The sequence below is a fragment of the Cryptomeria japonica genome, chromosome 5, assembly GCF_030272615.1.
Source record: "Cryptomeria japonica chromosome 5, Sugi_1.0, whole genome shotgun sequence".
Classification (NCBI taxonomy): domain Eukaryota; kingdom Viridiplantae; phylum Streptophyta; class Pinopsida; order Cupressales; family Cupressaceae; genus Cryptomeria; species Cryptomeria japonica.
In genome coordinates, this window is record NC_081409.1 from 852788299 (window position 1) to 852811289 (window position 22991).

General features: G+C 34.2%; 3 protein-coding genes across 3 annotated transcripts in view; 1 reads left to right on the top strand and 2 right to left on the bottom strand.

Annotated features, from left to right (window-relative positions):
- LOC131069446 (pectate lyase 1-like) overlaps positions 1–2137 on the top strand; it is a 127429-nt gene extending 125292 nt beyond the window's left edge. Inside the window, exons 5-7 of the mRNA XM_058004866.2 lie at positions 290–960; positions 1132–1235; positions 1762–2137. Coding sequence (XP_057860849.1) covers positions 290–960; positions 1132–1235; positions 1762–2137 — 1151 coding nt within the window. The remainder of the gene's footprint in view (positions 1–289; positions 961–1131; positions 1236–1761) is intronic.
- Positions 2138–8274: 6137 nt separating this feature from the next.
- On the bottom strand, positions 8275–10169 carry LOC131069447 (pentatricopeptide repeat-containing protein At5g40410, mitochondrial). The gene is made up of 4 exons (XM_058004867.1): positions 9627–10169; positions 9039–9167; positions 8472–8954; positions 8275–8373 (listed from the first exon to the last, which is right to left on the bottom strand). Exons 1-4 carry the CDS (start codon positions 10167–10169, stop codon positions 8275–8277), a joined length of 1254 nt encoding a protein of 417 aa, XP_057860850.1.
- Positions 10170–21089: 10920 nt separating this feature from the next.
- LOC131069440 (uncharacterized) lies at positions 21090–21829 on the bottom strand. The gene is made up of 3 exons (XM_058004860.1): positions 21530–21829; positions 21270–21347; positions 21090–21168 (listed from the first exon to the last, which is right to left on the bottom strand). Exons 1-3 carry the CDS (start codon positions 21704–21706, stop codon positions 21112–21114), a joined length of 312 nt encoding a protein of 103 aa, XP_057860843.1. The 5' UTR covers positions 21707–21829; the 3' UTR covers positions 21090–21111.
- Positions 21830–22991: the final 1162 nt, after the last annotated feature.

Consider the following 22991-nt stretch of genomic DNA (forward strand, 5'->3'; position numbering starts at 1 on the left):
CGATAAAGATGGAGTTGTTGCCACCTGAAATCCTCCCAAAGGCATAAATAACTGAAACTGTCTAATAACTTCCGCTAACCATCAAACAAAAACAAAACTGCATAATTTTCATTAACTCAAATGCTGTAACCTTCCTGGTTTTACTCTGATATAATATTCGTGCAGAAGGAATGATAGCAACCACACATTTATTCGCTTACTCACTATTGTCTAAATTGAGAACTGATATATCTTATATATAATCTAACTCATATAGACTGCTAATTACAATATACCAGCTGTGTTGAAGTGTCCCGTTTTGCTAAGATGGACAGTTCTCTAGCCATTGTTTTACTTTTTCTTCATGTCTCTCTGTGCTATTCACAAGATAGAATGTTGAACTCCATTGATAGCTGCTGGAGAAATGACCCAAATTGGGCGTTGAATAGAATGAGGCTTGCAGATTGTGCAGTGGGTTTTGGGCGTTTTGCTCGAGGAGGCAAGGGGGGAAAGATTTATACAGTGACCAGAGATGATGACAACCCTATTAATCCTTTGCCAGGTTCTCTTAGATATGGAGTAGCTCAACATGGGCCTATTTGGATTGTTTTTGCTAGAGATATGTATATAAGGCTTCATATGCCCTTGTTTGTTACGAGCCATACTACTATAGATGCAAGAGGTGCAAAGGTTGAAATTGCAGAAGGATCTTGCATAAGGTTATGGAATGTAAGTAATGTTATTATTCATGGACTGACCATCCATGACTGTTGGCAAAGTTCAGCTGGTAATTGTATGATATCACAGGCAAGAGTTGAGAGAATATATCCTCAGGATGGGGATGGTATCTCCATAGTCACTGCTAGAGATGTATGGATTGATCATAACACACTTTCAAAATGTGCAGATGGTCTTATAGATGTGACTTTGGGTTCAACTGCCATTACCATATCCAACAACCATCTTTCCGATCACAATGAAGTAAGTATATAATAGACTGATATCAAGTAAATAAATAAACAATAGAGAGACCATTATTCTTTATGAATTGCATTTTAGTTTGCCGGATAGCCAGGGATTCATTGTTCTGGTCATTGTTCTGGTCATATGTTGAGATTTTGTATTGGAATTGATTTGGGTGCTTTAAATCAGGCAATGCTTCTGGGAAACAGTGATTCAGATGAAGCTGACAGAAACATGAGGGTGACATTGGCATTCAACCACTTTGGACCAAACCTCATGCAGAGAATGCCAAGGTACTCTATCCCATTATAGATTAAGAATAGAAATGCATTTATTTATTTAGTTTGTAATGGAAATGGCATGCATCATGACATCATGGTTTGATGTTACACTGAAGTTTTGATTTATCATCAATGAAAATCATTTACAGTTTATTCATTGTCATCGTTACAACACTTCTCATCGATAAGAAATCAAAATTTCAGTCAAAATTTCAGTTATGTAACATAGCCAATGATACCATAATGCATCCGAATATTTCCGTTAATAACCAGATACTACAAGTGTATACAGGTGGCCTGGTATTATAACCGTTGTTTGAACTCATGTATTGCATACTTGCTAAGAACTTGTTTTCTATTCTATTTGCCTTTCTCTTCCCTTGTCTAGTTCTGCATTTTAGCAGGGTATGGAAACAGTCTAACTCTCCATGGTTTGTTGAATTATTATTTGCCTTTCTTTTCCCTTGTTGGGTTCTGCAATTTAGCAGGGTAGGGAAACAATCTAACTCTTCAAGGTTTATTGAATTGTTAATTGCAGAGTTAGATTTGGGTATGCCCATGTGGTGAATAACAATTATGAACCATGGGGTATATATGCAATTGGAGGAAGTGAGCATCCCACTATCTTTAGTGAAGGGAATAGATTCGTGGCTTCAAATGATTTTACAAAGAAACAGGTGACAGAGCACAAAGGATGTAATGAAGGTCCAGCATGTGACACATGGATGTGGAGATCCCATAGTGACCAGTTTCTTAATGGAGCTTATTTTAAACAATCTGGGCTTGGTCACAGATTTCCTTTTCCAATGTATGATAAAATCGAAACATTCAAAATTCATAGTGCTACTCTGGTGCCAGTATTGACTAAAGATGCAGGGGCTCTCATTTGTTCTCAGAACATACAGTGTAGATAAAGGTTTCCTTTTTAATATTTTCTCCTTTATTCATTGTTACGCCCAACCAAAAATAAAGGGTTTGTGGCTGATGAATGTAAATTCAATTCGCTTGTTTGTTTGATTGATGAAAATATGTTAATGGCAACATGTCTTCCATCCAGAGGACATAATTTTTGTTTGAAGTTTATACCATGATGTACGTTAAGGCTCATTGTTAATCTTCATTGTATTTCAAAAGCTTAATCTACTGTAATCTCAATTCTAGTAATATATTTTTATTTCAGTTTGTAAAACTTAATTAATGGGGGTGTGGGTGTGGGTGTGGGTCTGCAATTTGAGTTAAGATAAGTTAGATATAAAATAATTTGAAATTCAAATGGTAGCAACACGTATAGAGAAAAATGGAAAAAATAAATAAATGCAATTACAAAGACATAAAAATATCAGATCTTTATTGATTGTTTTGGATGTGTTTCAAATGATGAAGGATTTCATGCAACAGTATGTAGATATTATGTAATTAATGAATATGAAATGGGAAGGGAAAGCTTCACTTAGTTATATTTTTTGGATGAGAAATGGAGGGCTTGGATTAGAGGATGAAATCAAAGGCTGAGATTAGCTTGCACAAAAAAGTTTTCTAACCTTTTGACAACTGTCACAAAAGGATGTGGGATTCTTGATCCACGGATGGGGTTTTTAGATAATGAGGTAGAAGAGCATGTATACATGTGTGTAAACAAAGATTAGGGATGAGACAAGATTCAACGATAGGGTGAAGGGTTCCTAAGTGAGAATGCTCACACATGTGTGAGCATGGAGTGGGACAAGTCAATCTTGATTATACATGTCAGTGAGAATGCTCACACATGTGTGAGCATGGAATGGGATGAGTCAATCTTGATTATACATGTCGAGCAAGGAGTGGGTTGAGGACACATGTAAGAAAATGAATAGTCCTAATCACCTAATAGTGATGATGGTGGATCACAGGTGATATAAGATTAGTAATATATGATGGCCAAAGAATCAAAGGTTAAAGACTAATTGATTTGATGGATGGGTAGTGTTGTTTATGTGAGAAAAATCTATTCCAAGAACAAAATAAGGATTGTTTGATTTGATTGATCAAGATTGGATATGATATATTGATCAAACTAATTTAATTGATTAATGTTGGATTTGAAATATTCTTTGATGCTTGGCATAGTCTTAGATTTAGAATTTTATTTGGGTGATGGGATACTCTCTCATGAGGATAGTTAGGTTGGAAGAACAAGGGTGTGCTCTCAAAATAGATGAAATTGATGCTAGAGGAAGTGGTTTGAAAAGAATGAAGGGTGTGAATTAAAGGTTGAATGTTAAGAAGAAATGAATATGAAGATAAAGATGTTAGTGATGATGGATACATGTTAGCATGTTTAACATCCTTATCTACAAAAGAGAAACCTTCTATTTTTTGTAGCATTAGAATTATGCACCATGACATAATAGGTCATGGTGATGGTGCACCACATGCACATAAAGGTGTTTAGTGATGAAAAAGAGATGGGCTAAACTAGCTATCAACTTAACTAGGACCAAACTCTCTTTTAACTAGACATTGGAATACAAGCATATAAAGGGATATATGCTTGATTAACTCATGTTCAAAGAGAGTTAAACAATCCCTATGGGCTCTATTTCTTTGTCACTTTGAAATAGTATTTATTTGATTAAAGAACATAACTAACCTAGGTCCTAAGCATGCATGAATGAACACATAGATTGATTAAGCTATCTAATATAGAAACTTAAACTATTGAATAGATACAAAAATGAAATAGGGACTTAGAAATGCACTATTTCCAACAAGAAGAGTTGAAACTAGGTGGACACTATGGCTAGGCACTCTAGTCTAATTGATGGAGCATTGAGACTAGAACTGGAACTCTAAGACTACACACTTCCTTCCTGCAAAATTAGTCTAGTAGAGGCACTTGGTGCCCTAGTCTAGGCATTTTTTCATCGAATTTGCAAATGTTCTTTGTTTCTAGGTCTTCAACACTTTCCTATTTTTAGACTCTATCATAAACCTGTATTTGAACCTACAATATAGAGAGAAGATGGTATTGTGGCTATATAGAGGTTCGTCTCAGTGAATCCCCCATTTTGGTAATTTACACATCCACAAATAGGTAAGTTTAATATGAAAATAGAATGTGTGCTATGAATCTTAAGTGTGTCTAAGATTGTAATGCGCTTAGATGCATAAATGTAAACTAGAGTCCTACTCAAGTGTATTAGAGTAAACCCTAAATGAAATGATCAAATGTCAAACATGAATTAACATAAAAATGTAATCACATAACTTAGTAAATAAATTTAGATCTGAAGCTTGATTATAGAAATGTGAGAATCACATGAACCCCTTAGGGAGAGGTACAAACAAATCATCAATTGTTGACTCCCTATTATCCTCCAACATCTTTAGAAGCTTCCATCATGATGAATAAATGTTGATGAAGGCTTAATATTGTTGATTATTCCTTGGATTTGCAAATTTGGAACTTCACACAAGCCAAAGATTTCTCCTCATGAAGGCTTGATATTGTTGATTATTCTTGGATTTGTAGATTTGGACCTTCACACAAGCCAAAGATTTCTCCTCATGTAGTTGCACTTCAATTTTCTCCTTAAATGATTGATTGCCAAATGAGAAAAGCTAACGTGCTTATATATGAAATTCTAACTTTAAATTGATAAAAGGTTGACTTAAAATAATCATTTTTTTGCATTGAATATAGATTTAGAAATGTCAAGATTGAAATGTTATTCTCCCAAAATTTTAGACACTATTCACTAGTTGCTAGTGTCTCGAAAAAATAGGCTTGAATTTTTAGGGTTTCAAGAGAATAGGATCCTAATATTGGATCTATAATTTATATGAAAAATTATGATATTTAAGTATGGGAAAAAGTATTTCAAAATTTGAAATGTGGTAGGACTTATATAGAATTAAAATAATAAAAGACAAAGGGCACACTTTAAAATAAGGGCCCAAATAAGAGTGTAATGAGATTTAAAATAAGAAAGTACTCATTCTTGAGTTAAACATTAATTTAATGTTAGAAAAGGTCCTATAATGCATAGAGTGGGAAACACTAAAATGAGTGCTAGGAGAGTGTGAAATTGGACTCAACAAATTAAAAAGTACAATTTAAGACACTATAAAAGGATTGACAAAAGAAAGGTAGGTTGCAAACAATATAATACTCCTATAGGTACATTGTCAAGGAACACCATGATATATGAACTATTTAGTAGAGTTAATGACCAATTTGTGGGCAAGTGGAGAGAAACTAGGGCAACATGTTGACTTGTTTAATAGATTGAGAAGTTTTTAGAGGCATTTTCAAACAATTTTGAATCTATTAAGGGCATCTCAAAGTTGTTCAAGGAGTCTTGATTGATAGATAGGGTCAAAGAAATGAGTTTTTTCATTCAACCACCATATTGAAGCACATTAAGGGTTTGAAAAATAGGGACAATTTAGCTAGATGTCTAAGAAAGTTTGACTCAACAAATGGATTTAAAAACTTGTCTTTCATTCTTGAAATGTTTAGCAAGTTGTTAGACAACATAATAGAATGTCTAAGGGCACTCTTTCTTTTATTTCTTGCTATGGAGACTAAGCATTGTAACCTTAAGTAAAGGATTTTTCATGTCTCATTGTAACTCAGTTTCAAACTTAGAAGCAAGAATTTTTAGACTTGTATGCAGTTTGTAACACCTTTTGGTCAATAAAGATAAGCTTTTTATCTTCTTAAAATTGTTTTATTGTGCAAATTTTTCAAGATAGTTTATGTAGTCATGTGGTAATGTCTTTTACCCTTATTTTTGCACTATCTTGATTGCCTTTGTGTAGAAAGATATGTATTTTGTAGGTCATTACTTGTGTTTAACTAGCCAAGGATATAGTATAAGTTGTGACATATTGCACTTCACCTATTGAACCTAGTTATGAAACACTTTTGCAAAGACATAAAATATAAAGATGTCTTGTTGTGGTTTAAGTTGTTGATCATATTGTGAATCCAAAATAGTAATACAGCTATTAAAATTAATTTGGTGCATCACCACATTAGAAGGTAGTTTTAGTTCGGCTATCATTCTACCTCTTTCCCTCAACAATACTAGTGTAGTTCAATTTTAGGTGAAGCTCCAAGGGAACCAACCCTCTCTAGAGATTGAGTTCAAATTACCAAAGCCCACACTTTGAGAAGAAATCACATGTTTTAGGAGGTAGTTTAGTTGATAACTCAACAAAGGTACAAACTTCTCTTACAATACTGTGTTTCCTTGTAACCATAAGGTTGTCAAATGCATTTCAATGAGATAAAGAATTAAAGTTTACCACTCATTCTTCCCAAAACTCTAATTTTCTTAATGATATTAGATTTCCACAATCCTTAATGTTGACTATTATTGTTTCTGGATTCAATTGTGTGAGCGCTTTTACTCTCACACAATTGAATCCAAAAACAACAATTTACAAGTATGATTCTGCTTTCATTTTATACAATCATGTATGCTCATGATCACATCCCAACATTTTTAAGTTGACTAAAATATATTGTTAGTCACATGACTAACAAAAATCTAAACATTTAAATTGAATCCCCTAGTATTAAATTTTGACATGAAACAAGTATGGAATTCAAGGTTCTTATTGTAATTGTGATTAAGAATTGTAAACAAACATTAGATGTGGCATATGGAAGTAAGTATTCCTCATAGCATTTTCTAGGTATGCTAGTAATGCAAGATTATTCATTCCTATACTTTACTAGAACTTGTTTGGTTTGCCACAAGTGAATAAAGTAGTCAAATTGAATGTATTATTAATATAATTGTAATATCCTTTTCAAAATGTATGCCGTAGTGTTTCTTTGAAATTCTCAAATTCCTTTTGAACCTCATTTTTTGTAACCAATTGTCACCCAAACACTTATGCAATGCCCTATTTTTCTCTGTCAACCACCTTCAACCATGCCATGCTTTCATTGGTATCCTTTATAAACCTTATCATGTACAATTTCTTAACACTGAACATGAAATAAATTTAGTGCAACAATTTTATTTTATTTTTACATATACATATCTTTTTCTCTTCTCTCTAATATCAATATAGAAACCTCCTTATGTGAGCTTTTCAAGGGCTATGCCCAGCTGCTAATTGCAGCGTAAACAAAATTGTTTTTCTCTTTATTTCATATATAAATTATAAAAGTGTATTTTTTATTTTAACCAATTAGATTGAAATCAAATTAAATAAAAAGATATCTATAAATTTATAAATTTACGAATCTATTAGCTATCTCACCAAGCAAAGGGGTGTGAAGCAACATTAGAAATATCTAAACGTAAATGAAATAAAATCTGTATATATAAAATTACATACTGAATCTTAGAATGTATAATTTAATAGGAAATGATTTCCATGACATAAGTAAAAGGTAATATAATTATTCCAAATAAAAGGACTAAACAAAATAACAATGATAATTGTGTGTCCTTGTTTTCCACTTTCTACCAGTCAAATATCTTTCCATTTACTTAGATGTGTTACTCGCCTTCTGCTTTCTACCCCTTCTTCACTTCCTCTTCCTCCAGTTTTTCATTTCATACATGCAGGTTTCATGAGAACAATTCAATGAAATGCCCATATTATTATAAGAGAGATCTTTTACAGAGATTATATATATGCAGTGATCCACATTGGTCTCTGCACATCAGAAGTTACAAAGCCAGTAGCATGGTCTAGATTGCCAAATACTCAAACAAAACAAAATATTTTTTTCTAAAAACTAAAAATAAAACCTTGTCCTGTTGACGATCTGACATAGGGTACATTATTATAGTGCAAGCCTATTTTTCAGATTGCTTCAACTATTGGCACTAGTAATCTCTACAAAAACATTATCCCTGTTGAAAATGATAAAAATGGTTTGCATCACTCACAACAATTTCTCTTGCAACAATCTTCAAGATAAATTTTGTTCCATTGTGGCAACATCACTCACCTGATGGTTTTCATCAGTTCCAATCAAATGCAATTGCCAGCTTTTCGCTATGGTGACAGAAATAATTCGTTTTGCTCCTCTTCCACATCATTAAGTAAATGCTTTGAATCTGGAAATTAGCCTGCCGCCTTCATCTCCCAAGCCAATTTCTCTGACAATGCAAAGATCTCCTGTGTCTGTAGATGTGATCTGTCTCGCACAGAAGAAGCATGTACCATTCTTTGGCCTTAAATCCAGCTACATCCAGGGATCTTTTTAATGCCTCTATCTTTCATCAATTGCCTTACCATTTGAACCTCAACCCACATGCCCACTTCCGCATAGATGTTTGAGAGAAGAATATAAGTTGCATCATTTTTAGGATCCATATCAAAAAGCAATTCCGCTGTAAATACTCCTAAACCTATATTCTTGTGTGATCTGCAGGCACCAAGAAAACTCATCCACACAACCACCACAGGTTTGGTTGGCATCTTAATGATAAAGTTTAGGGTGTCCTCAAGATAGCCAGCACGGGCAAGAATGTCAACCATGCACACATACTGATCGACCGTAGGTGTAATACAATAAGAGTTGCTCATATGATTGAAGTATGTACAGCCCTCAACCACTAAACCTGCATGACTGCATGCAGATAGAACACAAGTAAAGGTTGTGTAATTCGGTTTTACACCTGCCAATTGCATTTGTTTGAAAGTTTCTAAGGCCTTTTCAACGGATCCATTTTGTGCATATCCTGCAACCATTGCAGTCCATGAGACGACATCTCTCTGAGGCATTATGTCAAACAGTTCACGTGCATTGTCTATACTTCCACATTTTGCATACATGTCTATCAGAGCGTTTGCAAGTACCATATCTAACAAAATTCTTCTCTCCTTCATGCTTCGATGAATTTCTATACCCTGTTCCAAAGTTCCCATTTTGGAGCAGGCATGGACGACGCTGGCAAAGGTTGTCAAATCTGGCTTTACACCTGCCAGCTGCATTTGCTTGAAAGTTTCTAAAGCCTTTTCACAAAATCCATTTTGCACATATCCTGCGATGATGGCATTCCATGAGACCACATTTCTATGAGGCATTTTGTCAAACAGTTCACGTGCCTTGTCTATCCTTCCACATTTTGCATACATGTCTAAAAGGGCAGTTGAAACTACTACATCTGACAAGAGTCCTTTATCCTCTATGCTTTTATGGATGTCCATACCCTGTTCCAAAGCTCCTATTTTGGCACAGGCAGGGAGGATGCTAGCAAAGGTTGTGGAATTTGGCTTTACGCCCGCCATTTGCATGTCATTGAAAGTTTCTAAAGCCTTTCGAAAAGATCCGTTTTGTGCAAATCCTGCAATCATGGCATTCCATGAGACCATATTTCTTTGAGACATTCTGTCAAACAGTTCGCATGCCCTGTTTATTCTTCCACATTTTGCGTACATGTCTACCAGGGCAGTTGCTACTACAACATCTGACAAAAGTCGTCTATCCTTTATACTTTTGTGGATATCCATACCCGGTTCTAAAGCTCCCATTTTCGCACAAGCTGCAAATACGCTGGAAAATGTAAACCTATCAGGTTGGAGCCCTGTTTTCTGCATACGGTGAAACAGAGTAACTGCCTGCTGAGGACACCCATATCGTCTGTAGGCTGCAATAATCGTATTCCATGAGAATCTGTCTGGCTCTTTGATATGCTCGAACACTTTACGGGCATCCACCAAACTTCCGCACTTGACATACATGAAAATAAGCTTATTATGAAAAACTGTGTTAGTAGAAAATGCAAATTGCCTGTGAGCAACGAAAGACTGCACTTTCCTTCCTTGTGAAGGCGCATTCTTCAGAATACAAGCCTGCAATAAGTCAAGATATGTAGAATGGCCTTCAGGGGGGTTGTATGTAGTAAGCAGAATGTGCAATGCCTCATTCAACTGGCCCTCTCTACATAATTCTCTGAGATTGAGATGAGTAGTGGATGCCAATGGCATTTTGTGATTCTGGTTAGAGCGTGGAAAATGCGTAGTGTTCAAAATTATTGGTGCACTTATTTCATGATGCTCACCACAATAAAACTCCCCATGGCAGGAGAAGAAACCTACGTTGCTCTGCAAACGGGCCGAGTTAAAAAAAACAAATCTTCATTCCCAAGATTATAAGCAGAATGCACTACACCTCCATCAACCTAACGAAGACGACATTTTTAAATGGTAAATGGAATTAAGAGTATTAGTTTTTGTTATAGTTAATTCTGGGTATTTGCGGATTTTAATCACTAATGATGCATGTTATGGGATTTCTTATGTGCAAAGTACACATTTTAAAGTGTCCCTTGTTATAAAGATGCTCAAATAACTGTGTACTTAAAATCGCCAATACTTACATAGGGACTTTTATTATTTATATTGAAGTGTATTATATCAACAGACATTGATCTATGTTTCTACTTCACACATTGACCATGAGAGAGCAGAGGCAAGATTTAACTTGCTTATTGCAACTAACTAAACATAGATACATCAAATTGTAGTGTCGAAAATTGCATACCCCTTTGTAATTTGACCCACATCTTTTGTAACTACTTTGGTGTCCATTTCCCTAGCATTTGAGTAGGTTCACTTCAGCGCTTGCATCAACCTTTTCCCTCTCAGGATACTAAAGATCCCCCTTTCAGTAGTTATCCTAAGCTTTTGTGTCATGTTAGCCGTGTGTCTCCCTTGTCTTCTGTTGTTTTTTAGGGTAATTCATGTGGACACTAGCGCGTTGCGTGGACGTCTGCATGTCGTGCATTCGTCTCGTGACATCTTAACGTTCAAATGTCAGGTTTGAGCATGTCTTTCCACTTGTCACCTGCACATGTCGGTGGAAACGCCTCGTTAGCCCTCTTTTCCCTCCTCTTCTCTCTTTTAAATCCATCTTCTCTCTTCATTCAACTTCTCTTGCTTCTCCAAGCAATTTCTCTTGGCTCTTTTAGTTATTCAACCTCTCTCAACTCTTGCTACAACACTCTCAAGCTCTCACGATAATCTTTTGCAACTCTCTTGGCTTTCTCAAGCCTCTTTGGTAATATCATTCTATCATTTTATTTATCCTACCTTTGAGCATCATGAGATTTATCACATCTCTCTTCTATCATTTATCGTTTATCATTTATTTTATCTTGCATTTATCTTTTAATCTATCAATCTATCTAGTTGTCTGTGGAGGTGGAAACACCAAAATAGGGATTTGATTGAGGCAAGTCCCCAAGAAGCCCCAAACATTTTTCCTTTCTAGCTTATGTGCAGATTGCATTAGAGAAGATTCGTTTGGCTAGAGGCTTCATATCGTGGACTTGCCATGAGATTATCTTCTTCACTTCCTTTGTGGCTTTCATTCCATTTATATAGGGTATGTGCATCAAGTTGTGGTACAAAAAATGTGCCACTTTTTATCTTTTCATAAAAATGCGTCACTAACATGAAAAGGTCCTCCAAACCTTTGGGTTGGATGCCCAAGGAAAATCCAACTCAAAGGGTTGGTATTCTCCAATGCAAACTATTTGGCGAGCGCCAAATATAGTGCTCACCAAATTCAAAATTTTGAATTTTCACGTTTGACGTGCGCCAAATGTGAAAAGTCAATTTTTTGCATTTGGCGAGTGCCAAATTTGGCGCGCGCCAAATGCTCTGCATTATCTAATTTTTCATTTTGGGAATTCATCTTGGGCACAAGTTATACCCACTCGACAGGAGAATATATACATGAAATATAACATTTAAATATAAGTCACATTTCAATATGTCTTTTTCCTTTCTTATACTTTAAGCTATATTTCATGTATATATTGTCAGGATGTTTGAGAGTGGTTTCAGTTCTATAGGAGTTATAATGTGGGGGGGGGTGAATTAGTATGCCAAAAATCTCAGTACTTAAACACTTTGCTAGACTAACTGGTAAACTGGTAAAACAGTTTAGTAGACAAACCGGTTAGCACACATGCAAACCAAATAGCAAATAATGCATTCACCCACAAAGCACAAACACCATAACACAGGAGAGTTTGACATGGAAACCCAAATGGGAAAAACCACGGTGAGATGGAACTCACAAGTAACTATCTATAGAATAGAAACCAGACCGGTTAAGGTCATACAATGTTCTTTACCAGAACATATCCTGTTAGGAATCTCAATCTCTGTTAGGAGATAAGTCCGATCAAAGACTAACTTGCTAGAGGATTTTAGATCCATAGATGTTAACCACCTTGTTAGAGGATTTTACAAAGGCTGCTTTGAGCCTACCCAGTTAAGGGCTTCAGACTTGTTGAGGATGTGAGTAATCAACAAGTGAGTGATCTAGCTAATAGCACAGATTGCTTGGTTAGGTCCTTGATAGCTCATTTCTAATGCATTCCAACATTACTTCAGTCTTCAACACATTCACACTCTGCCTCTTCTCGCAGACCTAGACTTCTCTTCTGTGTACTCACTCACAAAAACTCTTCAACCACCTTAAACCCTTGCACCAACATCAACAACCTAGAACCCTAGACATGACGTCCTTATAAAGGAATCTGATTTCATGTCGGTCCAATAGGATTACAATACAATTTCCTAGGTTCAATGCATCTAGACATATTTTGTAACACGACACAAAAAGCACCATTAAAGTGTCGGCACCGTCAAACATTTAGTGGATGGTAACTCATCACAAAATGCTAGTTGGTAACTCATCATAGAGTATTACCGGTTCATACAAAATACCGGTTTTAGCAAAATACTGATTGTCGGTTTGACAAGATGAAGACTAGGAAATATGTGTTTTGCCACTTTGATCCTTCGTACCGCTTGGGATCCTCGAACCGCTTGAGGTCTACATACCACTTCAGATCAGTAATCACTTTCTGCAAAACACCAATAGTCTAAGGACTATAATGCATCATACCGGTTGGAACAAGTACCGGTTGAGCTTTAACTTATTCATACAAGAGTGCTCTCAATGCAAGTGTGTGTCCATCAATGACAATCACAACATAATCATAAAAAATGCCAACAATCTCCCCCTTTGGCATTGATGGCAACACTTAGGAAATTTTGACATCTGAATGTTTTACAACAAAAATATGCCATAAAAAAAATTACTCCCCCCAAGCATATACACTATCCGTTTTGCAGAAAATACAATGCATACTACTCCTTAACAGAAATAACATGAAAGTATACATCAAAGCATTCAAAATTTATACTTCTCCCCCTTTGCCAACAATGACAACAAACCAATCCCTGTTTCATTAAAAGAATAAGAGTTCATGATAATAAAGAATAAAACTTGTCAAAAACTAGTTTGAAGTCTTGCAAAAATTGTTTCATAGATAAGGACCAGGACTCAAGTAGGGAGGTAGCCACTTCTTTATTTGTCTGCATCTGGGAGATCTACTCTTCCATGGCGTCTATTGTGCTCATCTCTTGAGTCACCGTTAAGGCATCTAGATTTAGGGAGCACTTCTGAAGTATTTGTAGGCGTGGGAGTAGAACAAGTTGAAGTTCCTACAAATCTCATGACCGGTTGTTGATCTCGAGTTCTATTCTCGCAGACTGGATATGAAACTGTTGAACGGTTTTCCCATAAGATGTGAAAGAATCATATGACAGCTTGAAGGTGCTCATGTACAACTGCAAGTCAGATTGAAGCTTTTTCTTTTGTGCAAGCACATCATCACAGAAGAGATGGGGTTGACAAATCTTGCTCAGAAGTAGATTCCCCTCATGGGTGAACTCACAATAATGGTTCCCACTTTTTTGCCACTTTTGACACTGAGATGTACATTTTTAAAATAATCTTCAACTTCCGAGAACTATAACTTTTAAACTATTAAAAATTTGAAGATGATGTAAATTAGTGATTTCTAGCATTTTGTTTGTAGATTCTATATACATTTTTTTCAAATTTTTTTGAAAGATTTTTTAAAAAATTTTCCATCTCCCTTGAAAAGTAGTTTTTTACAACAAACTACATTTTTTAAGAGTGATGTGCCTTCCGTAACGCATAACTTTTTTTCTATAAATGATAAAAACTCAATTCTTTCGAATTTTGGTTTGTAACATCAATATCCAGGGCATGCATTTGGTTTTATAGTGATATGTTCAATATTTTTCATTTTATAAAGTTTTGAAGTCCGACTAGTCATAATTCAAACATAGGTTTACGTTTGAACACATAACTTGTTCTATATAAATCGAAATTCAATTTTTTTTTTTTGTTAGAAAGAAGACATCAATACCAAGGGCATAGATATTTTTCAAAATTTTTTTGAATTAGTTTCTTATTTTTCCCAATGCGTTGAACGGAGAAGTTCATGTTCGTTTAAAAACCAACTTTTAATAAAATTAAAAAATCAAGAACATAATAAATTCAAAATATAACAAAATTATATCCGTTGGAAAGCTTGTTTCGAGTACTACCATCTAATATTTTTGGGTTATGAAGATTATTTCATTCGTGTACTGAACCAGAGCTCCGAAGTCATTAATTTTTCAGAACTCTGAAATTTTTTGGGAGAAACTTCCAATTTTGGGGTTTCGATCGAACACATGTTCGATCGGATTGGGTTCGCTCGAACCAAAGTGGGTTCGAGCGAACCCCCATTCGCTCGAACCCACGAGCTAAATTTCGGCACGCATTTTTTGGTAACTGCCATGTTCGAGCGAACCCAACAATTTTTAACTGTCGGCTTTCGTTCGAACACGGGCCGACGCATTTTTTGTTTTTTTTTTCATTTGTGGAATCGTATAAATATCTATAATTTTTTTTCGCTTTTTATCACTCAAATGATTAAAATAATTCGCACTTTTGGATGAGAGAAGATATTTGAAAATTATTTTGAAAGCGAATAATTTGAAGGTTTTTTGTAAAAGCATGGGGAACAAGAAGAGAAGGCAAAATAAGACTGCAAGGAATTATTCTCCCGAAACGGAAGAAAGATATCGAGAACAAAGAAGACAAAGATATCATGATGCAAGTATGTATTTTTAATTTTATTTCTATTTAATTTAATATGTATTACGTATCAATTAATTAGAATTCAATATTTTTTATCTAATATTTTTAATAGGATTAAAAATAATTTTGTTTTAATTGGAAAACATAATTAATTTGAGATAATACATGTGTATTTGCAAATTTCAATTTCCATCAACTTGCTTGTTGTGTAATTGCATTTTTCTCCTATATAATTAAGTTCATTTATAATAGATAAGACCTATTATGTCATAATTTTTAGGTTCTAAATTATATATATTGAATATTTAATCTACATGTACAAGTAATTTCATGTGATAGGTCCTTTAATATCACATAATATATTTGTCTTAAGGGTAGTTAAGTATATTAATTTTGTGAAATGTTTTTTCAAATGTGGTCATATTGATTTTAATAATAAGGCCTATTAGGACTATTACATTGATTATAGTTCTTAAATGTGACATAAATTTATAACAAAGAAGATATTTAATTTAATATGTATTACGTATCAATTAATTAGAATTCAATATTTTTTATCTAATATTTTTAATAGGATTAAAAATAATTTTGTTTTAATTGGAAAACATAATTAATTTGAGATAATACATGTGTATTTGCAAATTTCAATTTCCATCAACTTGCTTGTTGTGTAATTGCATTTTTCTCCTATATAATTAAGTTCATTTATAATAGATAAGACCTATTATGTCATAATTTTTAGGTTCTAAATTATATATATTGAATATTTAATCTACATGTACAAGTAATTTCATGTGATAGGTCCTTTAATATCACATAATATATTTGTCTTAAGGGTAGTTAAGTATATTAATTTTGTGAAATGTTTTTTCAAATGTGGTCATATTGATTTTAATAATAAGGCCTATTAGGACTATTACATTGATTATAGTTCTTAAATGTGACATAAATTTATAACAAAGAAGATATTTAATTTAATATGTATTACGTATCAATTAATTAGAATTCAATATTTTTTATCTAATATTTTTAATAGGATTAAAAATAATTTTGTTTTAATTGGAAAACATAATTAATTTGAGATAATACATGTGTATTTGCAAATTTCAATTTCCATCAACTTGCTTGTTGTGTAATTGCATTTTTCTCCTATTAAACATGTTGAATAATTTAGGTGAACTATTTATATTCAACTTCACGTACATGCAAAAACATTTCAGATTAGGAGGTCTATTATGCAATAATAGGTCTTAAATATACTCACATGTGACAAATTATAGTCCACTTACATTATGGTCCATAACAAATTAATATGAGGTCACCTAAGTTATCATATGCATGCATCAAAATATTTGTACTTTTAATTTTCAAAATTGGAATTTCTAATTTATCAAAATTTTATTTTATGTGTTAAATTAGTGCTCAAATTTAGAGATTGAACTTTAATCCTAACCTGAGAACAAATTGAACTTTAAACCTAAACAAGTAATTTAATTAGAGTTATAACAATAAGGTCTTAAAAAAGTATTTAAATTTAATAAACCAAATTGAATGGGCTTTAATTTTAACATGTAAAGCTTTAAGCCAAATTCACCCCTATTCTTAATCCTAATTGAATAATCTCTGATTAATTCAAGAACCTTACACAAACTCTTAAATTATGTGCAGAACGGGCAAATGAACCTGTTGAAGAACACAATATAGTTGATGAACATAGGGAGGAGATTGTCCAAGTTGAACCAATGGAGACCTTTGAAGGAGAGGGGTCAGGCTCCTTACCTCCTACCACTGATATGGATGAGCATATTGTGGATCTAGCTAAACAGGTGAAGAGAAATATTTCTTATAAAAATTTAGATCATTTACTTGAAATGGATGTGGATGAGTTGAAACGTCTCAGTGAAGAACCTAGACATACTAAAAGGAGGTCAATGAATAAAAGTGCAAAAGAAATAATGTCGCATTTCAACAATCTTGATACTACACTAGAAAAAGCTCAATTGTTATCAATTGTACTTACTCATAAAGACTTAATAGATCCAATGAAATTGTTGGGTATAGATACAACAAATCAAAAGAGGAAATATTCTCAGCTACAAAAATCTATTGTTGATAATGTTAAGAAAGGTTTGGTGAACATTGGTAAAAAATCTCGAAAACTAGATAAGACCATTTCAAGAAGAGTGATGTTGACATCTTTAGTAAATGAAAGATTGCCTCAAAAAAGACAAATCTCTTCACTGTCATCTGAGTTTGGTTTTAGTAGAAGGACAATATCTAAATATGTTAAAAGGAGAAAGATTTTGGATGATACTACCTCAGAAGGGAATTGGGCAATTATGTGTAGAGCTCCTCGTTCTGATAGAATTGAAGATGTTGTTAGGAACTTTGTGACAAGTTTTTGGAATGATAATACTTGCCCTTCATCAAATAGTAGAGATGTTATCAAGCAAAGGATTGGTCCTGGTCGTTATGATCTCCATGTAAAACATTGGCTAGACACAACAAAACATGAATTGTATGTATTGTTTACTAAAACAAACCCTCATATAAAGATTGGACAAACCATGTTTGAACGGTTAAGGCCATATTATGTGAAGTTAAACAAAGTTTTCGAAACTTGTTGTTGTCGTTATCACATCGAATTTGACTTGTACTATCAGGTGTTTCGAAAGATTAGAGAAGATAATGATGGTTATGAAAATGCTCCTCCTAAACGAACAAGTCAATTTATAGCATCCATCTTATGTGATAAATCAGATGATAATGCAACCGGTCAAATAAATTGCATAAGAGGAATTTGTGGAACATGCGGGGACTTGGCTAAATTGCCTTTGAGAGATGAAGATACTGACATGAGGAAGATGGTAAATTGCAAGAGTTATAAGTACAAAAAAATTGAAACAAAATTTGGAAAGGAATCTACAAGACTAGATTATGTAGAAGAAGAAATACCTATTGGAACATTTATGGAAAATTTTCGTAAGTTGATAAAACCATACATATGCCATGGTTTTTTTGCCAAGTGGCAAGCAGAACAATTTAAAAGATTAAGAGACACTTTCCCACTTGGAACTATTTTATCTGTAGTTGACTTCGCAGAGAATTACTCTTTTGTGCATCAAAAAGAGATTCAATCAGAGTATTATTTTTCAAAGCAAATCACTATTTTCGTGCATGTGTGTTATCGACATGCACAGATGAATTTAGATGGTGTTGATAGTACATTTGAAAATCGTGTCATTAAGAAAGAGTACCACTTCTATATCAGTGATGATAAGGAGCATGACACACTTTTTGTACAACATTGCTTTAAGAAGTTTTTTGAATATTTGAAAGATAGAGGCATAACAATAGTTAAACATTTTGTTTGGTCTGATGGATGTGCGGCACAATTCAAATCTTCGAGGCCATTTTATGCACTATGTAGATATCATCGAAATGACAAAATACCACATGTTTGGAGTTTTTTTGAGAGTGGTCATGGAAAGGGTGAACATGATGGTGCAGGAGCTTGTATCAAACGTGCTATAAGAAAGCATCAAATAAAGTACACAGGAGAACGTATAGAAAATGCACATGATGTTGTTGAATGGTGTAAGAAACACTTTGAACAACCTAATTATCCTGGGGAATCATCATCAAGAACATATAAGCCCATTCCATATAGAGTGCTTTGGGAGATAACCGGTACGTGTTCTCTTTTAGTATTTTATTCTATTTTTTTTTAATTTAACAACTTGATCTACATGTATGTATTCTTGTACACATGTACATTTTACAGATGTGGATAGAAAATCAATGCATGGATGCAAGAGTGTGGAGAGGACAAGATCTTTGCATTGTGTCATGAGTACAGATAATCGCCCATGGACATTATACACTAGAGATTATTCATGTTTTTGTTCTGAATGCATTTTCGAAAACTATGTTGATTGCAAGAACCAAGAGCTTGGATATGTTAGTGAATGGAAAATGGTGCCACTAGATGTTTCTGACACATACGAGGATTCAAATGAGGATGAAAACTTTGAAGACATTCCTTTGATTTCTGGTGATTACGATCATATTTTAGGATTGATTAAAAAAGGTATGTATGTACATGACGTACACATGTAAACATTTCCTTAAAAATGACATATAACTTAGAATTTATTTAAATTGTGTCAAATTGCAGGAGATATTTTTGCAGTCATAGCAGAAGATGGAAATATAGAAGGTGTTAGTTATTATTTATTGCGTTGCACAGAAGAGAGAAAGAAGTTATCAAAATCTGAGATGAGTGATGGAATGTCATTTCCCACAGGTTTGAGTTCTGATTTGAATATGTACATACATACAAATCGCTTGTGTGAATTTTTTTAATTTCTCATGTTTCTTATATACATGTACATGCAGGATCAGTTGTAGTGCAAGGGACATATTTCAAACAAGTTAAAATTGTTCAACATGGGATTCATTTCACTGAATACCAAATTGATAACAAGGTATATCAGTATAGTCACTTGGTCATTGCTGTTGGCCTAATTCTTCAAACAGTTCCACATCGAGGGCGGACTCAAAAGTGGAGACTAGATAGTGAAGATCATGACAAAATATTAAGTGTTATTGAAGAGCGTTGTGAACCACTTGATGTGGTATGAACTATATATACATAATTTAGTAATCCACTTGAATTGAATTTTAATGTAAAAGTTCAAGATAAATTCTAGATCTCAAGTAACTTGTTTTGAAACTATTTAGGATAAATATTTTTTTAAGTTTATTTATACATTATATCAAATTAGGATGTATTTAAATGTGCACGTGTTTAATTGTATGTAATTGTATTTGTATTTAATTAAAAAATGCATATTTAAATTAGAATACATAATATGTACATTTGTAAAATTGATATATTTAATATGGAATTAGGACATGTACACATGTTGTGAACTATTTAACTACAATATACATACCTAGAAGCTCACATACCTACAAATATACATACCTATGTAATATACATGTACTGGATGTGAACTATTCAATACATGACCTATCTTAGTTTAGTTTGTTCATTTCATACATACTCTTTTGTTTGAAAATCAAACATTTATAATTGAATACATTTAAATCAAGTTTGTTTGAAAATCAAACATGTATTTAAATCTAATCTAATCAAACATGTATAAATCTAATATAATCAAACATGTATAATAGATGATCAAACACAAACCAGGTATACAGAATAATCTAGAGTCTAAATAAGTCGTTGTACATGCATGAAATATACAATCTAATCAAACATGAATTTAAATCTAATCTTTAATCAAACATGTGTATAAATCTAATATAATCAAACATGTATAATAGATCAATCAAACACAAACCAGGTATAAAGTATAATCTAGAGTCTAAACAAGTCATTGTACATGCATGAAATATACAATCTAATCTTGAACATGAATTTAAATCTAATCTTTAATCAAACATGTGTATAAATCTAATATAATCAAACATGTATAATAGATCTTGATCAAACACAAACCAGGTATAAAGTATAATCTAGAGTCTAAACAAGTCGTTGTACACATGCATGAAATATACAATCTAATCAATCATGTATTTAAATCTAATTTAATCAAACATCATGTACATAAATCTAGAATATAATCAAACATGTGTATAAATATAATATAATCAAACATGTATAAAACTTATAACATGTATAATCTATAGTCTAAACTCCATGTATAAAGTATAATCTAGCTCTAGTCAAACACAAACCAGGTATAAAGTATAATCTAGAGTCTAAACTCCATGTATAAAGTATAAAGTATAATCCAGAGTCAAACATAAACCAGGTATAAAGTATAATCTAGAGTCTAAACTCCATGTACGTGCATGAATATATATATAATATGAAAGTATATAAAAAGATAAATGTAAATGAGCTATAAAGTCTGGAGCAAATCAACACTGGGGATCATCATGTCGGCTACGAACTGAGCGACCATCTGAGGGGGAGTCCTGCAAAAGTAGAATTTATTTAAATATTAAATATAATATATATAGATCTCTCTAGACGTGCATGTACATCAAATATATATATACCAAAAACCATAACTAACCTGTACACTAATGTCAGCATCTAAAGAATCTCTCCTACGCACATGCTCAGAGCTCAAGGAAGGAGTGACATGAGCTAACTGTCAATTTAAGGATTAGTCCACAATCAATTTAAATGATCTACAAATTAAAACTTAGAAAGTTCTAGATTATTTAAATTAAACATGAGATCTATATATATATATAGATTTATTAGGTACAAATTTGCAATGTAAGTATACATATCTTCTAAAATTTTAAACGCACATGTACATGTACATACCTGTGTATCACCTGGAGTAGGCTGTATAGTAGACTGATCCTGTCCCGTAATCATATCAACAACATCACTCATGCCAGCATATCTCTCTCTAGCTGTACGTATCACTGAGGAGTGCAAGGGGCTAACTAGATGAGTGGGCATCGTGGATGAAGTGTCTGACTGTAGTAGCATGTCCATAAATCCAGTATGGCTCAAATCTCTCAGCTGATCCTCAAATGAGTCCAAACCCTCATCTGTGATATGTACCTGATCAGCTCGTATCTCCTCACATGAATCCAACCGGCCCTCATCTGTGATATGGAGCTCATCAGCTCGTAGCTCCTCCTCTGCAGCAACAGAGTGATCTGTAGGTGGGTCAGTGCCTGGAGCATGCGTAGAGTGATGAGAATGCTGTGACTGCCTTGGGGTATGCGTCGATGTCGCTGTAGCCTGAACATCTCTGAGAATCTCCTCTCTAACATCACCCAATGGTATCCCAAGTCGAGATGAAATAAAACTATAAGCATGTAGTAGGTCCTCGACTAAATACTGCGACATCTGTACATGTCTACTACCTCCGACTATAGCTGCTACCTCATCTAGGGAGGGGATGCCAGCAGAAATATACCGATCATCTGAATCTGAAGCCCCCCCATGACTAGAAGATGCATGATCTATGGATGATCGCGAATGTGGTCGAGTCATCATATATCTTCCCACCCTGTCAGAAGATATGGTGGCTGCTGCTGATGCAATATGTCCAATCCTATCAATTTCTTCTCTCAGAGAAGCAATCACAACGTGATCTGCTATGGGTGCCATGGCTGGGACTACTGCAGGAAATCTCTGGCCAACAAGGTCCCTGTGTCTAGGCGAAGCTCTATCACGCCTACGGTATGCATCTCTATCAGCAATCCTGCCCCTCCCCTGTCCATAATATCCCGGAATATCAAGGTAGTTTGGTTTCATCTGAAAATGAACCTCAGCAAATACCTGCTGTGCAAAGTATAATGGAATCTGGTCGTTATTAGGATAACGACCATGGGCTGCTAAGAATCGTGGGTAAATCAGTGACGCAACCTGTGGGTCAATACATCTGGTAACCTGATATCCCCTCACCTTACTCTTCTCCTGATATTGTGGGAAGCATCTCTCCTTGATGGTCTCCTTCGAGACCACCCCCACCACATCAGCAAAAGAATGATGACCCCTCACCTCACTCCTCAACTATCTATATATATCCTCTATAACCTCAGGTGAGAATGAGGTATGAGATACTAAGCGGTCCCTCAATGTCTGCAAACTGTCAAAAATGGACGTGCACGTACTCTTGTACACGCCATCAGTACGAGGGTCATCTAGTATGGCCCTCAACCTATGCAGCTCTTGATCACTATAATGAAAAATAGTGGCAATATCGGGCAAGGGGGGATCCTGCTGTGGTGGCTCCTGATGTGGAGCCTGCGCAGGTGGATCCTGATCA